Here is a 20,607-nt window from a genome sequence, read left to right on the forward strand (position 1 = left end):
TTCGATTTATGTGACAGTAATAAATATTTTAAAGTTTTATTAGCTCCATGCTACTTTTTTTCCTTCTTTTAGCCTCATCCCACATTTAAAATTGTATGAAGTACAATGAAGTTAATGTATGTATTTGGATGATTGCATCTTGCTACTCTTTTTAGACCATGTTTCCTGATCGGGCAAGGCTGGTTTCAAACTCTCAATCCTCCTATCGTGACTTCCCTCCACCCTGCCTCCACATGGGGGCTTAAACTCAGAGCCTTGTCCTCAATTGGCTCACTTACTCAGATGGTATTCTACTACTTGAGCCATGACTCCAGTCCTGGTTTTTGGTGATGAATTGGAGATAGCGTCTCAAGGATTTTATGCCTTAGCTGAATTGAATGTTGATCCTCCAGGTCTCAGCCCCCTGTAACTAGGACTACAGGAGTGATCCACTGTTGCCTGTCTATGTCCTGCTGTCTTGAGTACTAGAATTACAGTCATACATCTACACTCCCAGCCCGGCCTGCTAATTTTTCAAGCTCAAAACGATTGAAGCTACTGATACATAAATATGCAACACACAGTCTTTGTTTTTTTTGTTGTATTTTTGAAAGCAGCACTGTGCTCTGCATATTGTAAAGTTGTTTCAAAGATGTGACCTTTCTCTAATAGTCCAGTTATATTCTTTCTTTTGTTTTCAATGACTTTAATGATCGTTATTTTTAAACTATTTTTTATATTTATCTTTATTTTCTGACCACAAATAAATACCTTCTGCATCAGATATTTTCCCAACATTCTTACAAACCCTAAGAATGAAAAAAAAATCCTATGTATCTTTTAGCTTCAGAGAGAATATTTGCACTTCAACAGGGAACACAGAATGGAACAACTACTGCATTTCTCTACAGTGATTCAGAACAGACTTGAACTTATGAAACAATTCATAATTTCACGAAAACTCTTCTACCTGAATCATATGCGTAACTTGCTTCTTTAGAACAAATTACAAAAGTACTGTATTAAACTTAGTTCCACCAAGGCCGTGTAAGAGAGACAAATACATTTTCAGGCTTCATTCTCTATTGTTACTATTTTAGGATTCCTTAGTTTATGTCATTATGGAGTTAAAAATGTGCATAACCATTTCCTTTTATGAAAAATATTAAGGTAGAAAATGCTCTTCAAAAATATGAGACCAAAAGAATAATGTCTGTTATAGCTTTTTATTTTAAAAAAAAAGAGGCTAAAAAAACCCCTAAGTTTATGGATGGGTATAACCTTCAAATCACCTTCAGAAAGCATGCCAAAGTAAATCTAATACAAAGTGAAATACTTTGCTTAGTGTGGAAATGAAGCCATTGTTTCTTTTAACCATGAGAACATTTCCCTTTAATAAAGTGATTGTTTAAATTCCCTGCAATATTTTGCAGGACCTATACTGAACAATGAATAGCTCAGATGAGACAGACTTCACAATTTTAACTGTAAGCACTAGATAGAGCCTAAGTAATTGGCTGTTATTTTTTTTTTGCAGGCAATGCTCCATTACTTCTGTACTCTGGTGGAAGCATACCAATTTTTGAGCTAGTTTAGATACAAAGCAAAACAGGCTAATTGTGAAATTAGACATGTGTTTCCTTGTAAATGTCTCTCTGCAGAGTCGTCTCACTGTCAAAACCCAAAAGAGAATTCACAACTGAATCCTGCCCATAACTACGTGCTTTCATTGCAGAATGCGCAACAAGACACTGCTACGGGGTTCTATATGTTTTAATAAAAGCAGAAAGTCATACACAACCGAAACACAAATGCTGCATAGTTAGCATGTAACATGCAAACTGCGCTCCCCTGCTCAGCTCCAGCTCCAAATCCACCACTGTTCAGAGCCAGGAAGCTTCCCTTCTCTTTATTTGCCCAGGTGAAGCAGACAACCCTGGTTTTTGCAATATTCACAAGTCATCTCTTCTCTCGCTGTGTGTCTGTCCATCTTCCTAACCCCAGCCTGCAATGCCACACTTACACAGTCACAAACTAAAGCTCCCCGGACTAACCCCTTCTTTCTAAAAATGCTGCTTTGAAGGGCCAAGAGAGCTCACACCAGAAAGAAAAGGAAAGAAAGAAAGAAAGAAAGAAAGAAAGAAAGAAAGAAAGAGAGAGAGAGAGAGAGAGAGAGAGAGAGAGAGAGAGAGAGAGAGAGAGAAAGGAAGGAAGGAAGGAAGGAAGGAAGGAAGGAAGGAAGGGAGGGAGGGAGGGAGGGAGGGAGGGAGGGAGGGAGGGAACTACAGCCCGTTTGAAATGAAAATGACCAACGTGGATTCAAGGAATCTGTTTGGCAACTTTTTAATTCTAGTGAATTCAGACGCCCTATCAATCGCTTCAGTTAATAAGTACTAAACTGAAAGAGGAGGAAGCAACTGTTCTCACACTACCATAAGCCATGGTTCCCTGGACTTTTCCTCTGGCAGATTTCAAATTCCCCTTCCCAAGGACCCGCTCACCCGGCTGAAGCTCGAGTGGGATTTCTTCACCCGCCGGTAGGCGGACGGGTTGCCCAGCTTGCCCAGCGGGCCCAGCCAGTTAGCTCATCTTGGAGGCCTCAGGGTGGATGGGTCTGCCACTGCTGGCTCAGCAGCCCCTTTATAGCCCTGGAGCTGGGCCGAGCTAGGGCCCCGCCCCGTGGGGGCGGGGAGAGGGGTGGGGAGAGGGGCGGGGGGACCAGCCTTGGAGTCCACTGGGCCCCGCGTGCGCGTCGCTGTCCTGGCTTCGCCCCGCCCCCTTCCCTCCCCCTCCCCGTACCCCCACTCTCCATCTTAAAGCCGCAGAGATGAGACCAAAGGAGTTATGTCTACAATTTTTTTTTTTTAAAGAAAGGACTTTGAGGCTCGATCGCCCCGCGGCCTTCTGGAAGAGGACACGCGGACAGGCCCGGGAAGTGACACGCATGACCGCGGGGTCTGCAGTCCCGACCCGTCCCTCGTGGCCTGGGAGAGAAGCCAGCTGCTTCCCTGGGGCAGAAGGTAAGGCGCTAGGGCCCCATGGCGTCGGCAGCACCAAGGACAGCGCCCAGGCCTGGGCAGTGAAGGCAGCTGAAGCCTGTTTGGTGTCTTTCAGGGCTGTCCACTGCCATCCCCGGAACTGCCTGTTACTGTGCCTGGACACGGAAGCACAATCTCCGCAAAACAACCATTATCCTGCTCCTCACCCCCTTCCTGCCCCCTTTTCTTCTGGAGAGAGAGGCTCTGACATCATGCTGTGGCTGCTCAAAGGGAAGAACAAGATCCTCTGAGGGATTCTGTTCTCAGTGCCACATGCTCAGAAAAAGTCAGAAGTGAAGCTGTGTCTCAGTGGTAGAGTGCTAGCCTTGAGCAAAAGTGTCCAAGTACAATGCTCAGGTCCTGAGTTCAAGGCCATATCTGGCTTAAAAAAAAAAAAAGGAGAGCACCGAACTGCCTTCTGTAATCCCTGCAGGGACCTCACAAAGGCATATGAGGTTAGTGAGGAAATGGGCCAGTCACAGGAAGGCCTAGTGACATCATAGAGGAATGGACCAATCACACCCAGGCCCAGTACCATGAGGGAGGAGTGGACCCGTCATGGCCAGGTGTAGAGTCTTGGGGTTCTAGTTCTTAGGACTGTTGTCAAGGCCTTCAGGTGGGCTGCTATGGACATCCTCATGGCAACATTTCAGGAAGCATGAGGATGGTGCTCAGGGACCTTGGACTGCCTCCTGCAAGGACATTGTCCCTGTGCTCCAGGCACAAGGACCTCAGCCTTCCTGTGGGTAAGTCCTGGACCTTCCTCCAACAATCTTTGAAACATCAGTGGATCACAATGAAGTCCTTGCACACCTGGGGTGTGGCAAAAGCTACCACAGTGGCATCAAGTTTAAAAAACACTCTGGTTTGTCATGTTTGTTGCAATATTTTATTTAAAAACAAACTCAAAATATGGGCTTGGAGTGTGGCCTACTGGTAGACTGCTTGTCTAGCATGCACAAAGACCTGGGTTCAATTCCTGGGTACCACATACACAGAAAAAGCCAGAAGTAGTGATGTAGGTCAAATGGTAGAGCTCTAGCCTTGAAAAAGCCCAAGCACAGTGCTCAGGCCCTGAGTTCCATCCCACAGACTGAAAGAAGAAAAACCCGTTCTTTGCTTTTGTGTATTTCTCTCATTTGCTTGCACAACCTTCCTTTTTATGTAGTATTCTGTGGTGGGGTCACTGGGTCACAAGGCCTCTCCACATTCTCTCCTGCTTCCCTTTATGGTGAAAATATGGGCAACTTCTGGTCCATATTCACTTCCAGTAGGAGTCACTACTATATATGATGTAAAAGAAAACACTTTCCATTAAGGTTCCTGGTGTATAATCCAGTTACTGGTTGATAAATTGAAACTGATGAAGGACAAGGGCTAGAGGAGGGGGCTCAAGTGCCAGATTCTCTGCCTAGAAAGAGGCATCAAGTGTGAAACTTGAGGCTCTCAAGTTGAAACCTAGAGACTCTATTTCAAAAATCTCTCTCTCTATCTCTCTCTGTATATATATTATATATATATGTTGTTTTATAATAACAAAGGCTCATTCAGATTGATTTTTATTTGAACCTTTGTCTGTGGGAGATTGGTGCTAGGGATTGGATTTTGACTGTGCTTTGTGGGGCTTTTCAGTGGAGGTGGAAGGGGTTGGTCCTGGTTCTTGAACTCAGGGCATGGATGCTGTCTCTGAGCATTTTTACTTAGGGCTTGTCCTCTACCACTCAATCCACAGCACAACTCTGGGGTGTGTGTCTGTGTAATTGGAGATAGAAGTGTCATGTATTTTCCTCTAGAGTTTGGCTTTGCATCACAATCCTGTGGACACAACCTTCTGGGAACTAAGATCAGTGACCAACTTGTTTAGATTTCTTGCTTTTTTGCACTACTCTACCATTTGGACTAGACAAGAGTGCCTGTAGCTCTTGGATAGCCAGCAGAGGTCGCTGCAGCATCATGGAATGGCCAGAAGTATGGCCATTTCTCCCCCTGAGCTGACCAAAAGTCCTGAGAGGCAAAGGACAGGCTGCAGTTCAGTGACCACACAGGTCCAGCTGAGCTGGCTGTCTTCAAAAGTCACCTGGTCAAAATCAAGTCTGACACTTCCTAAACATCAAATGCAACTTAGAAACCAGTGTGCTTTTGAAATAGAAATCACCCCAAGCTAAGTAAGACCTTTCAACAAGTTCCCACAAGCTACAATGGACCAGATCCTTGAAGAATTCGAAGAGGAAGGAAAGAACTCATCCTGACTCTGACACACTGTCCAGAGTCCAAATTTCAGTGGAACAGTCAACTCTGACTTAAAGGCTAGAAACTAAATTTCTAAGTATTCCAAAAGGGGCAAGTGATTTACCTGGTTTGATTGGTTCCCAACATGCATGTGGATGTTCTGGTGCCCACAGGCTCCATCCACCTCTCCACTTCCCTCTGTGTGTGCACGTGTCCTGGGGCTTAAACTCAGGGTCTGGGTGTTGTCAATTAGCTATTTGTTCAAGGGTAATACTCCAGTCCTTGTTTTCTGGTGGTTAGTTAGAGATAGGAGTCTCACAGATTTTCTTGCTCTGGCTGGATATGAACCATGAACCTCAGATCTCAGCTTGGTGAGTAGTTGGGATTACAAGCATAAGCCACCAGTGCATGGCTTAGAATGGCGCTTTGATGGTGGTGGGGAATGACTTCTTGGCTTTCTCCAGTAGTACTTGAAATGTGTAGGAATCTTAGAAAAATAAAAATGAAAAACTGCGATATTTGAGTCAGTTCCTTTTTTTCTATGGTTTTAGAAGAATGAATCTGTGAATACAGTGGGAGAAGTGACCAAGTTTTATTAAAGAACAAGACAAGCAGATCTCCCACTAGTCAGAAGGGGTTGCCAGGCAGGGACCACCTGGAATGTACTGTACAGGCACTGATGTCTTTAGGAGAGAGCAAGATGTCTCTGAAGAGAGATAATTGGAAAGTCAGTGGGCCACATTACTCTCCACACAAAATTAAAGAATCCATACAGCCTGAACAAACTCTCCGATGTAACACTTACTACTTACTGGATGTCCATTCTGATGCACACCTCTGGGGATCAGTCAAACCAGCATTCATGTGCAAGTCGGCTAGGGATAATAGATCAGGATGTGATGCCCAGGGGCCCACATGCTTACCTGATTAAGGCCAGGATGAGATGAAGTCTAGAGGTCTGCATAGAGGATTGCACAGGGTCAACGAGACATGAGGCAGAATCTCTGTAAGAGGCACCCTTGATGATGATTGCTTAGACAGCCTCTTTTTATCCTTCCAAAAAATATGGTAGCAGAAGGTAGAATTCTAGGGAACAACGTACTTATTTTTAGATGGTTTGTATACAATTTAACAATTAGAGCTAGTGTCTCACACCTGCAATCCTAGGCACTAAGGAGGCCGAGATCTGAGGATCAAAGTTCAAAGATAGTGAGTGCACAAGAAGGTCCATGAGACTGGTTTTTCTTTTTGTTCTTTGTTTTTCTGTTTGTTTTGTTTGTGCTGGTGCTGGTGCTTGAATACAGGGTCTGGGCACGGTAGCTAAGCCTCTTCTGCTCAAAGGTAGCAAATGACAACTTGAGCCACAGCACCACTTTCAGCTTTTGCTGAGGAGTTCATTAGAGATGAGTGTCTCACAGACCTTTCTGCTGGGCTGGCTTTGAAACACATTCCTCAGATCGTAGGAATCTATTCAGAACCTCCTGAATAGTTAGAATTACATGCATGAGCCACTAATACCTGGCATCATGAGACTTTTCTCCAATTAAACACCAAAAAGCTAGACATTGACCTATGGCTTAAGTGGTAGAGTGCTATCCTTCAAGGAAAAAGCACAGGAACAGTGCTGAGTCTCTCCCAGAGATCAAGAGCCAGGAGCAGTACCAAAATAAAAGCTTGAATTGCAAACTGACAGGCCAATACTGAGATCCTACTTGTACCACTTATTAACTCTGTCACCTGGAACTTCCAAGGTCCCAGGTCCAGTCCCAGGAGGGAATGGTTCCCCTTCAAAGATGACTCCTGACCCACTCAGCCAAGTCCCCCACATCATCAGACCTCTTCCTCCTCTGCCTGTCACCACGTATAATCCCCAGACCCTTCACTGGACTAACCTGGGCTACCACCCTGCCTTGAAGACTCTCCTGAAGTGTTATCTACACTAGGCTCTCAACTCCCCAGTAGTTCTGGCCACAATGTGCCCTGCAGGTACCCCAGGTGACACTGATATTGTGCTGGAGCCTACACCAGTCTTAATGGTCACCATGGACCTTCTTCTCCTTATCCACTAGGATCTCCTGGCCCCCTTTAACCAGTGCCCAGATCAGCTGGTGACTAATCACACGGTCTGCTCCTGGACTCTTTTCTGGACAGGGACCCAGAGGATACCATCAGCAGGACTTTTGCCGGTGTCCCCAAGCCACATGCCAAGAAGAGGCCCAGGACACGGAGCCCAAGTTCTAGACTTGCTATGTTCCAGTCCCTAACATGAAGGCCCCAGCTCACAGGCTGGTCTTACAGTGCCCACCCTAATCCAGAGTCACTGTGCTCAGTCCACCTTAACCTGGATTTCTACCTTCTGAGTTCAGTCCTCAGCACTCTACTTCAGCCTTCTCCCTTCATATCCCAGACCAAGTTCAAATCCCACATCCGAGCAGCTAAGCAAATACACCATGAGAGCCCTGCCAGCCCTGAGTGCCAGGCCTGGAACCACCAGTTCAGAGACTATGTTCACTCCCCTTAGCTGAGAGTGCTAGGGGTCTTTTCAGAGCCAATGTGGGAAGAATGTAACCCAAAGCTAGAATCTGGGATGTTGGTTTTGTTACTATAGTTGTCTTTGCAGGTTGTCTGCCTTTTGTGTCACTGCAGAATTGCTAAACCGACTGACTAGAAAACCTGGAAGTACACACATAAATATGCTGCTTGAAATCTATCTACTCTGAGATCTTAAGTTAGCTATTCAGATACTTTCCTTATAGAAGAAGCTCCCCTCAGAGAGTTAGCAGCCCCCACACAATGTTTGTATTTTAAACATCAGTTTGAACAGTTTGCTTTACAAGCTCACATTTTCTCCAGTGCCAGACCACGGCATCTTTTTTTATCCATATTAAAATATTTATTCTGCCAGGTACCAATGGCTAAAGCCTGTAGCTAGCTACTCAAAGAGACTGAAATCTGCGGATTGAGGTGCATGCTTAGGCCCAAAAGAAAGGTCATGAGACTCTAGGGTTCCAATAAACAAGAAAAAAGCCCAAAGTGGAGCTGTGGCTCAAATGGTACAGCACCAGTCTTGAGCAAACAGCTCAAAGGTAGCACCAAGATCCTGAGATCAAGTCCTAGTAGTGGCATCATGAAAAATAATAGTCAAGTAATGTTCCTATTTAGTGAGCTTTTGCCCTAGTCTCTGCTAATTTAATACTACATTTTTACCATTGACCTAGCTCTCAGCAGGCACTGGTAGGTCATGCCTTAATCCTAGGTACTCAGGAAAATTGTTGTTCAAAGGCAACCAAGCCAGAAATGTCTGAGACTCTTCATTCCAATTAACTACTAACAAGCAAGAAGTGGAGCTGTGGCTCAAATACTAGAGTGCTATGATGGAGGGGGAAAATAAGCTCAGACCTAGGCCCTGGGTTTAGAACCCAGGATCGGCAAAGAACTCTGGAGCAAATTTTCTACTATGCAAAAACTTGTCTACAAAATATGGAACGTGAAACCATGATCATGAACCTTCTTTTGTAAAGAGTATACAAAGAATTTAGCAAACAATTTATATTTATGAGTGTGGCGATGGTTCTGTTTTTCAATTTTGCATTCTAATTTCTGTATTGTTTTGATTTGTATTTCCTTTATGGCTAGAGATGTTGAACATTTCTTTCATGTTAATACTGATCATTTTTATTTCTGAGAAGTCTCTACTTGGCTTGTTTACCCATTCACTAACTAGACTCTTTAATTTCTTGACTCTTCTGTATAATCTGGAAACTAGGGTTTTTTTCTTTTTACTTCAGTTTTAGGCCTGGACGTTGTCCCTAAGCTCTTCAACTGAAAGGTACAGCTCTACCCCTTGAGCCATAGCCCCCAAAACCTGGTTTCAAACTGCCATCCTCAGATCTCAGCCTCCTGAGTAGCTAGGATTACAGGCATGAGCCACCTCACCCTGCTCAGATACTAAGTCTTTGACTTATATATAACTGCAAAAACCTTCTCTCAATTTGTAGGCTGTCTTTTAAGCTTGCTAAGGGTGTCCTCTGCCATGCAGAAAATTCTTAGTTTGATGTAATTCCACTTGTCAATTCTCTCTCTGAGCTCACGTATTATTGATGGAGACTCTCTATTCCTGTTCAGCAGAAGTCTATGTTAGCAAGGATTACACTCTTAGAACATCCTTTCTAGATTTGTGTTATAGTGATGGGCAGATATTATTGCCCCATCTTAGGGGTAGAAAGGTCAAATTTTAACATTCTCCCTGATTCTTTCAGCCAAATATCTAGACAAAGGGAAGTCTAGAACTTAGATTATTCTTGTATAGTCTCAAAACAGATTATCCCAGGAACTTTGTTTATATTTCTTTCTTATCTTTGTACCCCTTCTGTCCAATATGTCTGCTAAGCACTATAAATTGTGGCTCCTTGTCTCAGTAAGGATAATGTGCACCATAGAATTGGAAGACTTCATACAAAACAAAGGGGTAAACTATCTTTCAGTGACTTTTTTAAACACTGGGTTTATGGTAAGTTTCCTACTTTCTTGCTCAGGCTGTCTTTGAACCATGATCCTCGGACCTCAACTTTCTGAGTACATAAGGTTATAAGCATTTCAGTTCTAATACTCCTTTATCAATTGGCTTTGTTACCAATATTTGAACTATATATCAGTGATGACAAAATGTAATTTGAGAAGGAACATTCCAAGGTCATACACCCGCCGTACAAAAAGGACTACGTTATGGAATAGTATTATTAATTATCTCAGAAGTATTCTTTTTTGCAGGCTTCTTCTGAGCCTTTTACCATTCCAGCCTTGCACCATCTCCAGAGCTTAGAGGATGTTGACCCCCAACAGGTATTACACCACTTAATCCACTCGATGTACCCTTACTTAATACTTCTGTGCTATTAGTACCCCGAGTATCAATTACATGAGCCCACTATAGCCTTATAGAAGGTAACTATTCTCCTAGAAGTCTACTATCCTTCAAGGATCAGAATGTTTAGAAACCCCATTTACTATCTCTGATGATATTTATGGCTCTACTTTTTTTTTATATAGCTACAGGCTTCTATGGACTTCATGTTATAATTGGGATGGCGTTCTTAATTATTTGAATGCTTCGTCAAAGTATCATTTTACATCTACTCATCACTTTGGATTTGAAGCCACCGCATGATATTGATATTTTGTAGATGTAGTGTGACTGTTCTTATATGTATCAATCTATTGATGAGTATCAAACTTTTTTAGTATAACAAGTACATTTGACTTCCAATCAAATAGATTTGGTTATAAATCAAAAAAGTAATTAGTATAGCACTAACATTAATACTAAATTTCAGCCTTGCTACTATCTTAACCTTAATTTCTTTCTGAGTTCCCCAAATACATACTTACTCTGAAAAAGTGACCCCTTATGAATGCGGATTTGATCCTATAGGATCTGCCCATTTTCTCTTTTCTATAAAATTGTTTCTCGTAGCCATTACTTTTCTCTTATTTGATCTAGAACTTGCTCTTCTACTACCACTCCCATGAGCTTTGCAATATACAAACATTAATTCAACATTTCTACTATCTCTAGGACTAATTACCATTCTAGCCTTACGGTTAGCATATGAATCAATAAAAGTCTAGAATGAGATGAGTATGATGATAAGTTTAATTTAAAACAATTGATTTTGGCTCATTAAATTATGATTCAACTCATAAACATCATAATGTCTCCTATAATATCAAACTTCTATACTGCATTCTTCACTTCTCTAATTGGAGTGATAATTTTTGCTCCTATTTAATATCCTCTCTCCTCTGTTTAGAAGGCACAATGCTATCATTATATCTCATAATAAGCACCTCTATATCAATCAACCACCATACTCACTCATTTATATTCCCAATATTCTACTTGATATTAGGAGCATGTGAAGCAGCAGTTGGCCTTGCACTTCTAGTAAAAGTCTCTACATATTATGGCTCAGATTATGTACAAAATTTAAATCTTCTGCAATGCTAAAATTATTTTTTCACTAGCTATAATTATTCCAATAACTTGGCTATCTGATAATAAATCAATCTGAATTAATTCAACTGTACATAGTATACTAATGACAATAATCTCAATCACCAACCTCATCACACCTTATTCTACTACCTATTTTTCCACTATATTCTTCTCTGATCCTTTATCTATACCCCTATTAATCCTCACTTCCTGACTCACTCCACTTATAGCAAGCCAAAATCATATAGCTAAAGAACCTCTAATCTGAAAAAAAAAACCCTATATCTCATTTCTACAAACTCTAATTATAACTTTTTCTGCTACAGAACTGATTATATTTTATATTTTATTTGAATCAACCTTTATTCCAACTCTAATTATTATTACACTATGAGGTAACCAGTTAGAACATTTAAAAGCAGGATCATATTTTCTATTCTATTGTTGGGATCTATTCCACTTTTAATTGCACTAGTTTATTTATACAAAATTATAGGTACACTAAATATCTTTATACTACAACAAATTCAAAACAAGCAAATTTATGTTAACTGATAAGCTATTTTGACTAGCATGTATAATAGCATTCACAGTAAAAATACCACTATATGGGTTACACCTATGACTACCCAAAGCCCACACTGAAGCCCCAATTGCCAGTTCTATAGTACTTGCTGCAATTCTCCTAAAATTAGGAAGCTATGGTATAATATGAATATCCTTATTTATTGAACCAAGCTCAGACAAACTTATCTACCCATTTATTTTACAATCATTATGAGGTATGGTAATAACAAGTTTAATCTGTTTACAACAAACTGACTTAAAATCTTGAATCGCTTATTCATCAGTCAGCCACATAGCTTTAATTATTTTAGCCATCATAATCCAAACCCCTTGAAACTATATTGGTGCTACTGCTATAATAATCTCTGATGGACTTACATCATCAGCCTTATTCTGCTTAGCCAACACTAATTATGAACAAATTTACAACTGAACAATACTATTAACATGGGACCTGCATCAATTCTCCCCTTTATAGCCTTATGATGATTCATTATTTCACTAACAAACTTAGCTCTACCAACAACTATTAACTTAATCGGAGAATTATTTATCATTATTGCTACTTTTAAATGAGCTAGCACAACCACTTTATTAATAGGACTAAATATATTAATTACTGCAACCTATACTCTGTACACACTAATTTCAACTCACGAGGAAAACTTCCAAACCACCTTATAAATTGAATGGACCTCTAGGATATTGAAACAAAAGCCATATAACGAATGATTGCTGTCCTTAAGGTGCTATGTTATCTCTCATTTCTTTTGCTGTTCCTTTGCTATCTCATATTGGCACAATATCTCACTTTGTTATCTGATATATTGGATACATTTGTATTTGGTTACCTGAAATTGGACAGGGAAGGGGGGAAATCCAAGAGGGGGGAGGAGTGGGTAATGGGGACCAAGACATGTGGAAGGGTATCAATGTATGTGAATTAATGCACCTTCTATCTGGCAAATATCATGTAACCCTTCTATTAATTACAATAAAAAAATATATGAAAAAAAATAAAAACCATCTTATACTTGAGAACATTCACTAATTTTTCTACATCTAGCCCCCATCACCCTACTAACACTCAAACCAGAATTAATTCTAGGTCCCACATTTTGTAATTACAGTTTATAAAAATACTAAATTGTGAATCTAGAGATAAAGATTAAAACTCTTTTAATTACCAAAAAAGTAATGCTAAGAACTGCTTTTACATCCCATATTTAAAAATATGGCTTTTTTACTTTTTTAGAATAATAGAAATCCGTTAGCCTTAGGAACCAAAAACTTGGTGCAAATCCAAACAAAGTAATAAATTTGATAGTCTTCTCTTTACTAGGGGTTTTAGTAAAATAATAAATACAGATATTAGTTAATCTTATGAACAAACAAAATCAAAATTACTGTAACACCTCAACTGTAAAATGAGCATTAATCACAAGCATAATCCCAATAATCATATATATTAATCTCAACAAAGAAATTATTTTAGATTGACACTGAATAACGATCCACATAACTAACCTTAAAATAAGCTTTAAATCAGATTTTACTCTATTATATTTATACCAGTAGCCCTATTTGTCACTTGGTCTATTATGGAATTTTCCACTTGATATATTCAACATGACCCTTACATAAATCAATTTACAAATTATTTAACTCTATTTTAATTATTATACTTATCCTAGTTACTGCTAACAACATATTCCAAATATTTATTGGGTGGGAAGGAATAGGAATCATATTATTCCTACTTATTGGTTGATGGTATGGTCGAACAGACGCTAATACAGCAGCCCTACAAGCCACTACTTACAGTCATATTGGGGATATTGGATTCATAATTGCAATAACATGTTTCTATAAAAATTTCAATTCCTGAGAATTTCAACACATCTTTTCCCTTAAACTAACATCGAACATTCCATTGATTGGACTTATTCTAGCAGCTATTGGAAAATCAGCCCAATTTGGATTAATCCATGATTACCCTCAGCCATAGAAGGACCTACTCCTATATCAGCCCTATTACACTCTAGCACTATAGTCGTAGCAGGTATTTTTTTTTTACTAATTCAATTTCACCCACTGATATCAAATAAACTTTCAATTACAACAATCATTTTATGTATTGGAGCAATAACCACCCTATTCACAGCTATCTGTGTCCTAACCCAAAATGATATCAAGAAAATTATTGCATTCTCAACTTCTTGCCAACTGGGCTTAATAATAGTCACTTTCGGAATTAATCAGTCTTACCTATCCTTTCTACATATCTGCACTCACACCTTTTTTAAAGCTATATTATTCATATGTGCAGGATCCATTATTCACAATTTAAATGACAAGTTATCTGCAAAATAGGCAGAATTGCTAAAACTATACCCATTACTACTTCCGCTATAGTAACTGGAAATTTAGCTCTAATTGGAATACCATTCCTATCTGGATTTTACTCTAAAGACCTAATCATTGAATCTATAAACACTTCATATGTAAACTCTTGAGCCCTCATCACAACATTAATTGCAACCTCTATAACAGCAGCCTATAGCACACGAATAATCTATCTAGTCTTATCTAGCTCACCACGATTCACTAACATAATTATCACAAATGAAAATAACAATTAACTAATCCTATTAAACGTCTTCTACTAGGAAGCATTTTTGCAGGCTTTATTCAATTACACTCAACCAATAAATATACAAAACATAACCATACACCTACCACAATTAAAATCACAGCTATACTAATCACAATTGTAGGTATCATAGTGGTCATACGTATCATAGTGGCCATAGAATTAATCACAATATATAGACTTTTATAGTCTACCCTAATAATTATATATTTAATTTCTCAATTACACTAGGCTATTTTCCCACATTCATACATCAATTTCTTACAACAAAAACTTAATTTTAATGAAAAATTCGCAACCTCACGAATAGATTATATATGATTAGAAAAACTATTGCCCTCACAAGCAGCTACATCATCTTTAATATTTTACTTAATAGCACCTATCTTAGCACTATCATTAGCCTTAATCTATGAATCCCTTTCCCCATACCCCAGCCACTAATCAATATAAATATAGGGTTATTATTTATTTTAGCTTTATCAAGCATAGCCATCTACTCAATTATATGATCAGGATGAGCATCAAACTCAAAATATGCCCTAATAGGTGCCCTTTGTGCTGTAGCCCAAACCATCGCCTATGAAGTAAGCCTAGCTGTTATTCTTATATCAGTTATATTAATAAGTGGATCTTCTCTATAACATCCTTATCCACATCTCAAGAATACTTGTGACTTATTACCCTGCTTGACCAATAGCAATAATATGATTTATCTCAACACCAGCAGAAACTAAACAAGCTTCATTTGATCTTACAGAAGGGGAGTCTGAGTTAGTTTCAGGTTTTAATGTAGAATATGCAGCAGGACCCTTAGCATTATTCTTCATAGCAGAATATATAAATATTATTTTAATAAATGCCCTATTATAATACTATTTAAGACCAATCTATAGTCCAATCAAACCAGAAATAAATACATGTAATTTTGTCATCAAAACCCTACTTTTAACACTTAATTTTCTATGAATTTGTGCATCATACCCACAATTCCGATATGATCAACTCATCCATTTATTATAAAAAATTTTTTACCTCTAGCCCTAGCCCTATGTATATGACACATCTCCATCCCAATTTCTACAGCAAGTATTCCACCAATACTATAGAAATATGTCTCATAAAAGAGTTACTTTGATAAGAGTAAATAATAGAGGTTTGATCCCTCTTATTTCTACAATTACAGGATTCAAACCTGACTTAAGAATTCAAATTTCTTAGTGCTACCAATTACCCTAAATCCTAGTATGGTAAGCTAAATAAGTTATTGGGCCCATACCCCAATATTTCCTGATGCCAGGAAAATGGCCATTTTTAATCTACTTTTGATTTTCCTCATTCATAGTATAGCTAAGCAGACAACATGAAGAAAGGCAACAAACAGAAGCAATTGTGAAGCGTTGACTACTGGAACTGAAAAGGAAAGTAGTAGAACAACTGGCAAAAGACGGAAAGGTTGGAATTCAGTTAATAGCAATAGACCAATACTGATTTTTTATCTCAACAAATATAGAATGGTTACAAACTGTTACATGAAGAGTAGGTGAATGAGGGAACATATAGAGAACTGGTATACTACATTTAAACACTTGTGTAAAGCACATTATGATGCATAATTTATTTTAAAAATTCTAAAAGGTCATATATGATAACATCTGCCTGCAATCTCAACTCTTAAAAGACAAAAGGATTAAAATTTTTACTTACCCAGGTTATTGAAAAACCATATCCCCAAACAAAGAACAAATGAAAAAAAAAGAAAAAAGGAAAAGAAGAAATTCTGACCAAATGTCAAAAAAAACAAACAAACAATAGGATGGAGCCAGGTGCAGTAATCCTAGTTACTCAGGAGGCTGAGATTGGAGGATCTCAGTTTAAAGCCAGTCGGGGCATGAATGAAGGTGAGACTCTTATTTCCAACTAATCACTAGAAAATGGGAAGTGGAGCTGTTGCTCCGGGGGTAGGGTGGTAGTCTTGAGGTGAAGGGCTCAGGGACAGAGCTCAGGCCACGAGTTCAAGGCCCAGGACCCACAAAAACAAAACAAAAGATGGGACCAGAAGTTTGGCCTAGTGGAGGAGTGGTTGCCTAGCATGGATGAAGACCTGGGGTCAATTCATCAGTACCACACAGAAAAATGCTGGAAATGATGCTGTGGCTCAAGTGGTAGAACTCCAGCTTTGAGAAAGCCCAAGGAAACCACTCAGGCCCTGAGTACAAGCCCCAAGATTGGCAACCAAAATTTAAGATAGTTTGATTGGTCATTTTATCAAAGAATCTTCTTTTTTACCCTATTGCTGGACATCAGATTCAGCACTTGTAAACCAGTTTTTGCTACTTGAGTAATATCGAAGCCTTTTCTTTTACATGATGTCTTTTTATCTTTTTTTCCTTGGTTGGTTGGGATTTGGGGGATTTTTCTATTCTTTATCTTTTCTTTGTTTATGAGAGAAACATGCTTAGCAAGGCTTTTTTCCAATTTGTAATCCTCCTGTTTTCACCTCATTGGTAGCTGGAATATACATCCTCACCCAATATATCCCTTACATGACTGCTCTAGCAGTTTTATACAGGAAGAAATGCTTCCTAATTAGCTTTAAAAGCCCATGAAAAATGAGAATATATTTAGAATAATTTTACTTACAAAGAGAAAAGCAAAAACAATTCTCAACAAAAGTGAATATATAAAAGTGAAATAAAGGCAGTTTACATTTATTCCTTTTCCTTTTTTTAAATTTGTGTGTCTTCCTGAAGACAAAATAGATGTCTTCACACATGCTAACTGAGTTATTCTGCCATTGACCTGCAACCTCACTTACATAGTTAAAATTTAGAAAATGTAATTTACCACACAAAGAATAAAAAATAAAACCCATATATTCATCTCAATAGATGTAGACATGAGGTTTCCAATACATGGATTATGAAAATTCTAAAGCTGAAAGAAATCAGCTTTAGCTTATACAGAGTATCTATCAAACCACAACAGTAAACTATTCTTTAAAAAAAATCTGAATTTACAGGGCCAAGAGTTTGGATTAATGATAGAGTGCTTGCCTAGCATGCAGGAAGATCCAAGTGCAATTCATTGCGATGTATCACATACACAGAAAGAGCTGAAAATGATGCTGTGGCTCAAGTGGCAGAGCTCTAGCCTTGAGAAAGACCAACGTCAGTGCTTAGGCCCTAACTTTAAGCCAAAGGACTGGGGAAAAAAACCCCTAAAAACCTGTGTTATTTTGGATGGAATCCAGGGAGAAATTTTTATCACTGATGGCATTCAACAACCCATTTGATGTTTTAATTATAAAACTAAAAAGAATAAAACTGCAATGGAGAAAGACACTGTCATCTGTGAGCAAGTTGTCATAATATACATAAAAATTTAAAGATGTTTACAGGTATGCACAAGGAACTGTTCATTAAGTCAACAAATAAAAAAAATCCATCCACAAATTTGTAGGTCAGTACTAGAGTATTTGCCTAGCATCTATGAAGGGTCCTGGTTAAATGAACTGCAAAAAGCAAAAAACGCACCAACAACTGAAAACCAATCTTTACAGGGAAGAAGACAGCATAGGGCTTTAGGCTAGTGGGTGGTTTACTTCCAAAATAGAAACAGAAATAGCTGCAACATTCTTGCCATACACTAATCCACATTCTTTGATGGTTGAAGGAAATCAAGTGTTCATGGCCATCCAGCAAGGATGTATGGTAACCCAGAATATCAAAGAAAAAAAAAATAAAGAGCAAGGACTACAAAAAAAAAAAAACAGGAAGAGGGACATGAGAGGAGTAAAAATAGTATCTGAATCAAATTAAACTGCATCTTAATAGTGAGAAGATGTATATGAACTCTATTCTCCTTTTTTTGCCAGTCCTGCGGCTTGAATTCAGGTCCTGGTAAGTATTCTTTCACACTTTTTGCTCAAGACTGGCAGTCTGCCACCTGAGCCACAGCACCACTTCTGGCTTTTTCTATGTCCATGCTAAGGAAGAATCAAACACAGGGCTTCCTGCCTACTAGGTGAGCACTCTAGTTAATGCCTACATTTCTCTTTGGGACAATGTTACCCCCATCCTTAATTTTCCCCAGTTTCTCTCTGAAAAAAAAATTTTTTTAATGAATCTTGGCGGGGTGCAGGTGACTCCTGCCTGTAATCCTAACTAATTAAGAGTTTGAGACCTGAAGGTCACCATTCAAAGCTAGCCCATATGGTAAAGTCTGCAATTTCAATCTCTAGTTAACCACAACAAAGTTAAAAATGAGCTTTGGCTCAAGTGGTAAAGTACTATCCACATGCAAAAGAGCTTAATGGCAAAGTTCTGAGTTCAAGCTCCATACCAGCACCAAAACGAAGTTCTCATTTTTTTTTGCCAGTCCTGGGCTTGAGCTCAGGCCTGAGAACGGGTCCTTGGACTTTCTCAAGGCTATAACTCTACCACTTGAGCCTCAGCACCACTTCTGGCTTTTTCTAAGTATGTGGTACCAAGGAATAGAACCTGGGTCTTTGTGCATGCTAAGCAAGCACTCTACCACTAGGCCAAACTCCCGGCCCAAGTTCTCAATTCTGAACCTTAGTCTTCCAGGCAGACTTATTCTAAAAAGTCTGGCAGATAATACTGTTGTGCAAGTAGGTTTATTAACTCAAAATTAATGGGCTAAGCACTCATCAGCAGTTCTTGTTGGCTTCAGTGTCATACAATCTTACTTTTCCAGTAGGATCCTCAGTTCCCAAAACTGAGCAATCTTCCTTGTTTGGGCGCAGCACCACTATAAGAAAGGGGTTTCCAAAGGACAACACAGGAGACAAGGGGAATGGAGTGAGAATTCTTAAAATACTCGAATGGAAATTTTCTGCCCTGGAGTTCTTAAAATGTTCAATTCGTTAAAAGAAATAAAGGAGCCAGCCTCACTGCTGCAATCTTAGTTAATCAGGAGGCAGAGACCCCAGGTGTGAGGATCATGGTTTGAAACCACACTGGGCAGGAAAGTCTTTGAGACTCAATTAACAACATAATAAAGAAAAACAGGGGGCTGGGAGTTTGGCCTAGTGGTTAAAGTGCTTGCCTCGCATGCGTGAAGAACCGGGTTCCATTCCTTGGTACCACATACATAGAAAAAAAAAAAAACAAACCAGACCTGGTGCTGAGGCTCAAGTGTTAGGGTTCTACCATTGGAGAAAGCCCAGGGACAGTGCTCAGGCCCTGAGTTCAAGGGCCAGGACTGAAAAAAAAAAAGAAAAACAGCAACACAAAAACCAAAAGTGCAGCCATGGTTCAAGGTGGTGGCAGCCCTAGCCTCGAGCAAAAATGCTCCCAGAGTGCCCAGGGCATGAGTTCAAGCCCCACAACGACCAAACACGTTTAAGAACAGGCGTGAATCCTCTCGCAGTCTGGCCTTCCACCGATGCTGGGGCTCTGTTTGCGGTTGGCATCCCTGTGGACACTGGGGACCTAGACGTGCAGGGACACAGTGAGGACCCGGGGAGCTCACCCAGTCTCCTGACGGGCACGTGGACTCTGGCGGTGCTGTGGGTTTTCTTGAGGAGAAGACGTGTGCACTCACCTCAGAGCAGGCACGGGGACGGCTCCCGGGCGGCCTCGGGCGGCGCCCACGCGGCCCCACGCCGCCCCACACACCAGGCCCGGGCGGAAGAGGCCCCACCTGCACCAGGTCGCCGCCCCGGGTGCAGAGCCAGCGAGGGCAAAGCTCTGGAGTCCCCAGGGCCACGTGAAGACGGGGAACGGAGAAACCTGGCGCCAAGGCCAGAAGAGAGGCCGCGGTGGCCTCCGAGGCTCTGCTTCCTTCACGGATGGCGGTTGGGTCTCAGTAACTAGGTTCCCGTGCGCATGCGCAGTAACTGCCCCATGCGCATGCGTGCCAATCCTGACCCAGGGCTGAACAGTATGAGACCCGCGCATGCGCGTGCAGCACTGGGCTAATCATTCACTTATTTCCTGTCCAAGGGCTTGAAATCAGGGCAGTGACACCTTGGGTTTTTTCAAGGCTAGTGCTCTACCACTAAAGGCCCAGCACCACTTCTCCCTTTTATGTGTATGAGTGACTGAATTCAAGTTCCTATAAGGGTGGGTACACATACACACACATTCAAAGACCAAAAGTACACCCCCCACACTCACAAG

The 20,607-nt window shown here is 40.2% G+C and overlaps 1 protein-coding gene across 6 annotated transcripts in view; it reads right to left on the reverse strand.

The window, feature by feature from the left end:
- LOC150044707 (ral guanine nucleotide dissociation stimulator-like) overlaps window positions 1-20,607 on the reverse strand; it is a 358,565-nt gene that overhangs the window by 38,782 nt on the left and 299,176 nt on the right. For 4 of the 6 annotated variants that reach the window (XM_090321006.1, XM_090321005.1, XM_090321008.1 and 1 more), the window contains exons 1-2: window positions 20,030-20,350; window positions 6,170-6,332 (exon numbers count right to left, since the gene is read on the reverse strand). Coding sequence is in view for 2 of the 6 variants with exons in the window: in XM_090321003.1 (XP_090177129.1) it covers window positions 6,170-6,210 (41 nt within the window). In the remaining 4 variants the exon portion in view is untranslated. Of the gene's footprint in view, window positions 1-6,169; window positions 6,333-20,029; window positions 20,355-20,607 lie in introns of those variants that run through there. The other 2 variants (XM_090321003.1, XM_090321004.1) reach the window with 2 other exon arrangements.

The sequence above is a fragment of the Megascapheus bottae genome, chromosome 29, assembly GCF_031878675.1.
Source record: "Megascapheus bottae isolate mThoBot1 chromosome 29, mThoBot2.hap1, whole genome shotgun sequence".
Taxonomy (NCBI): domain Eukaryota; kingdom Metazoa; phylum Chordata; class Mammalia; order Rodentia; family Geomyidae; genus Megascapheus; species Megascapheus bottae.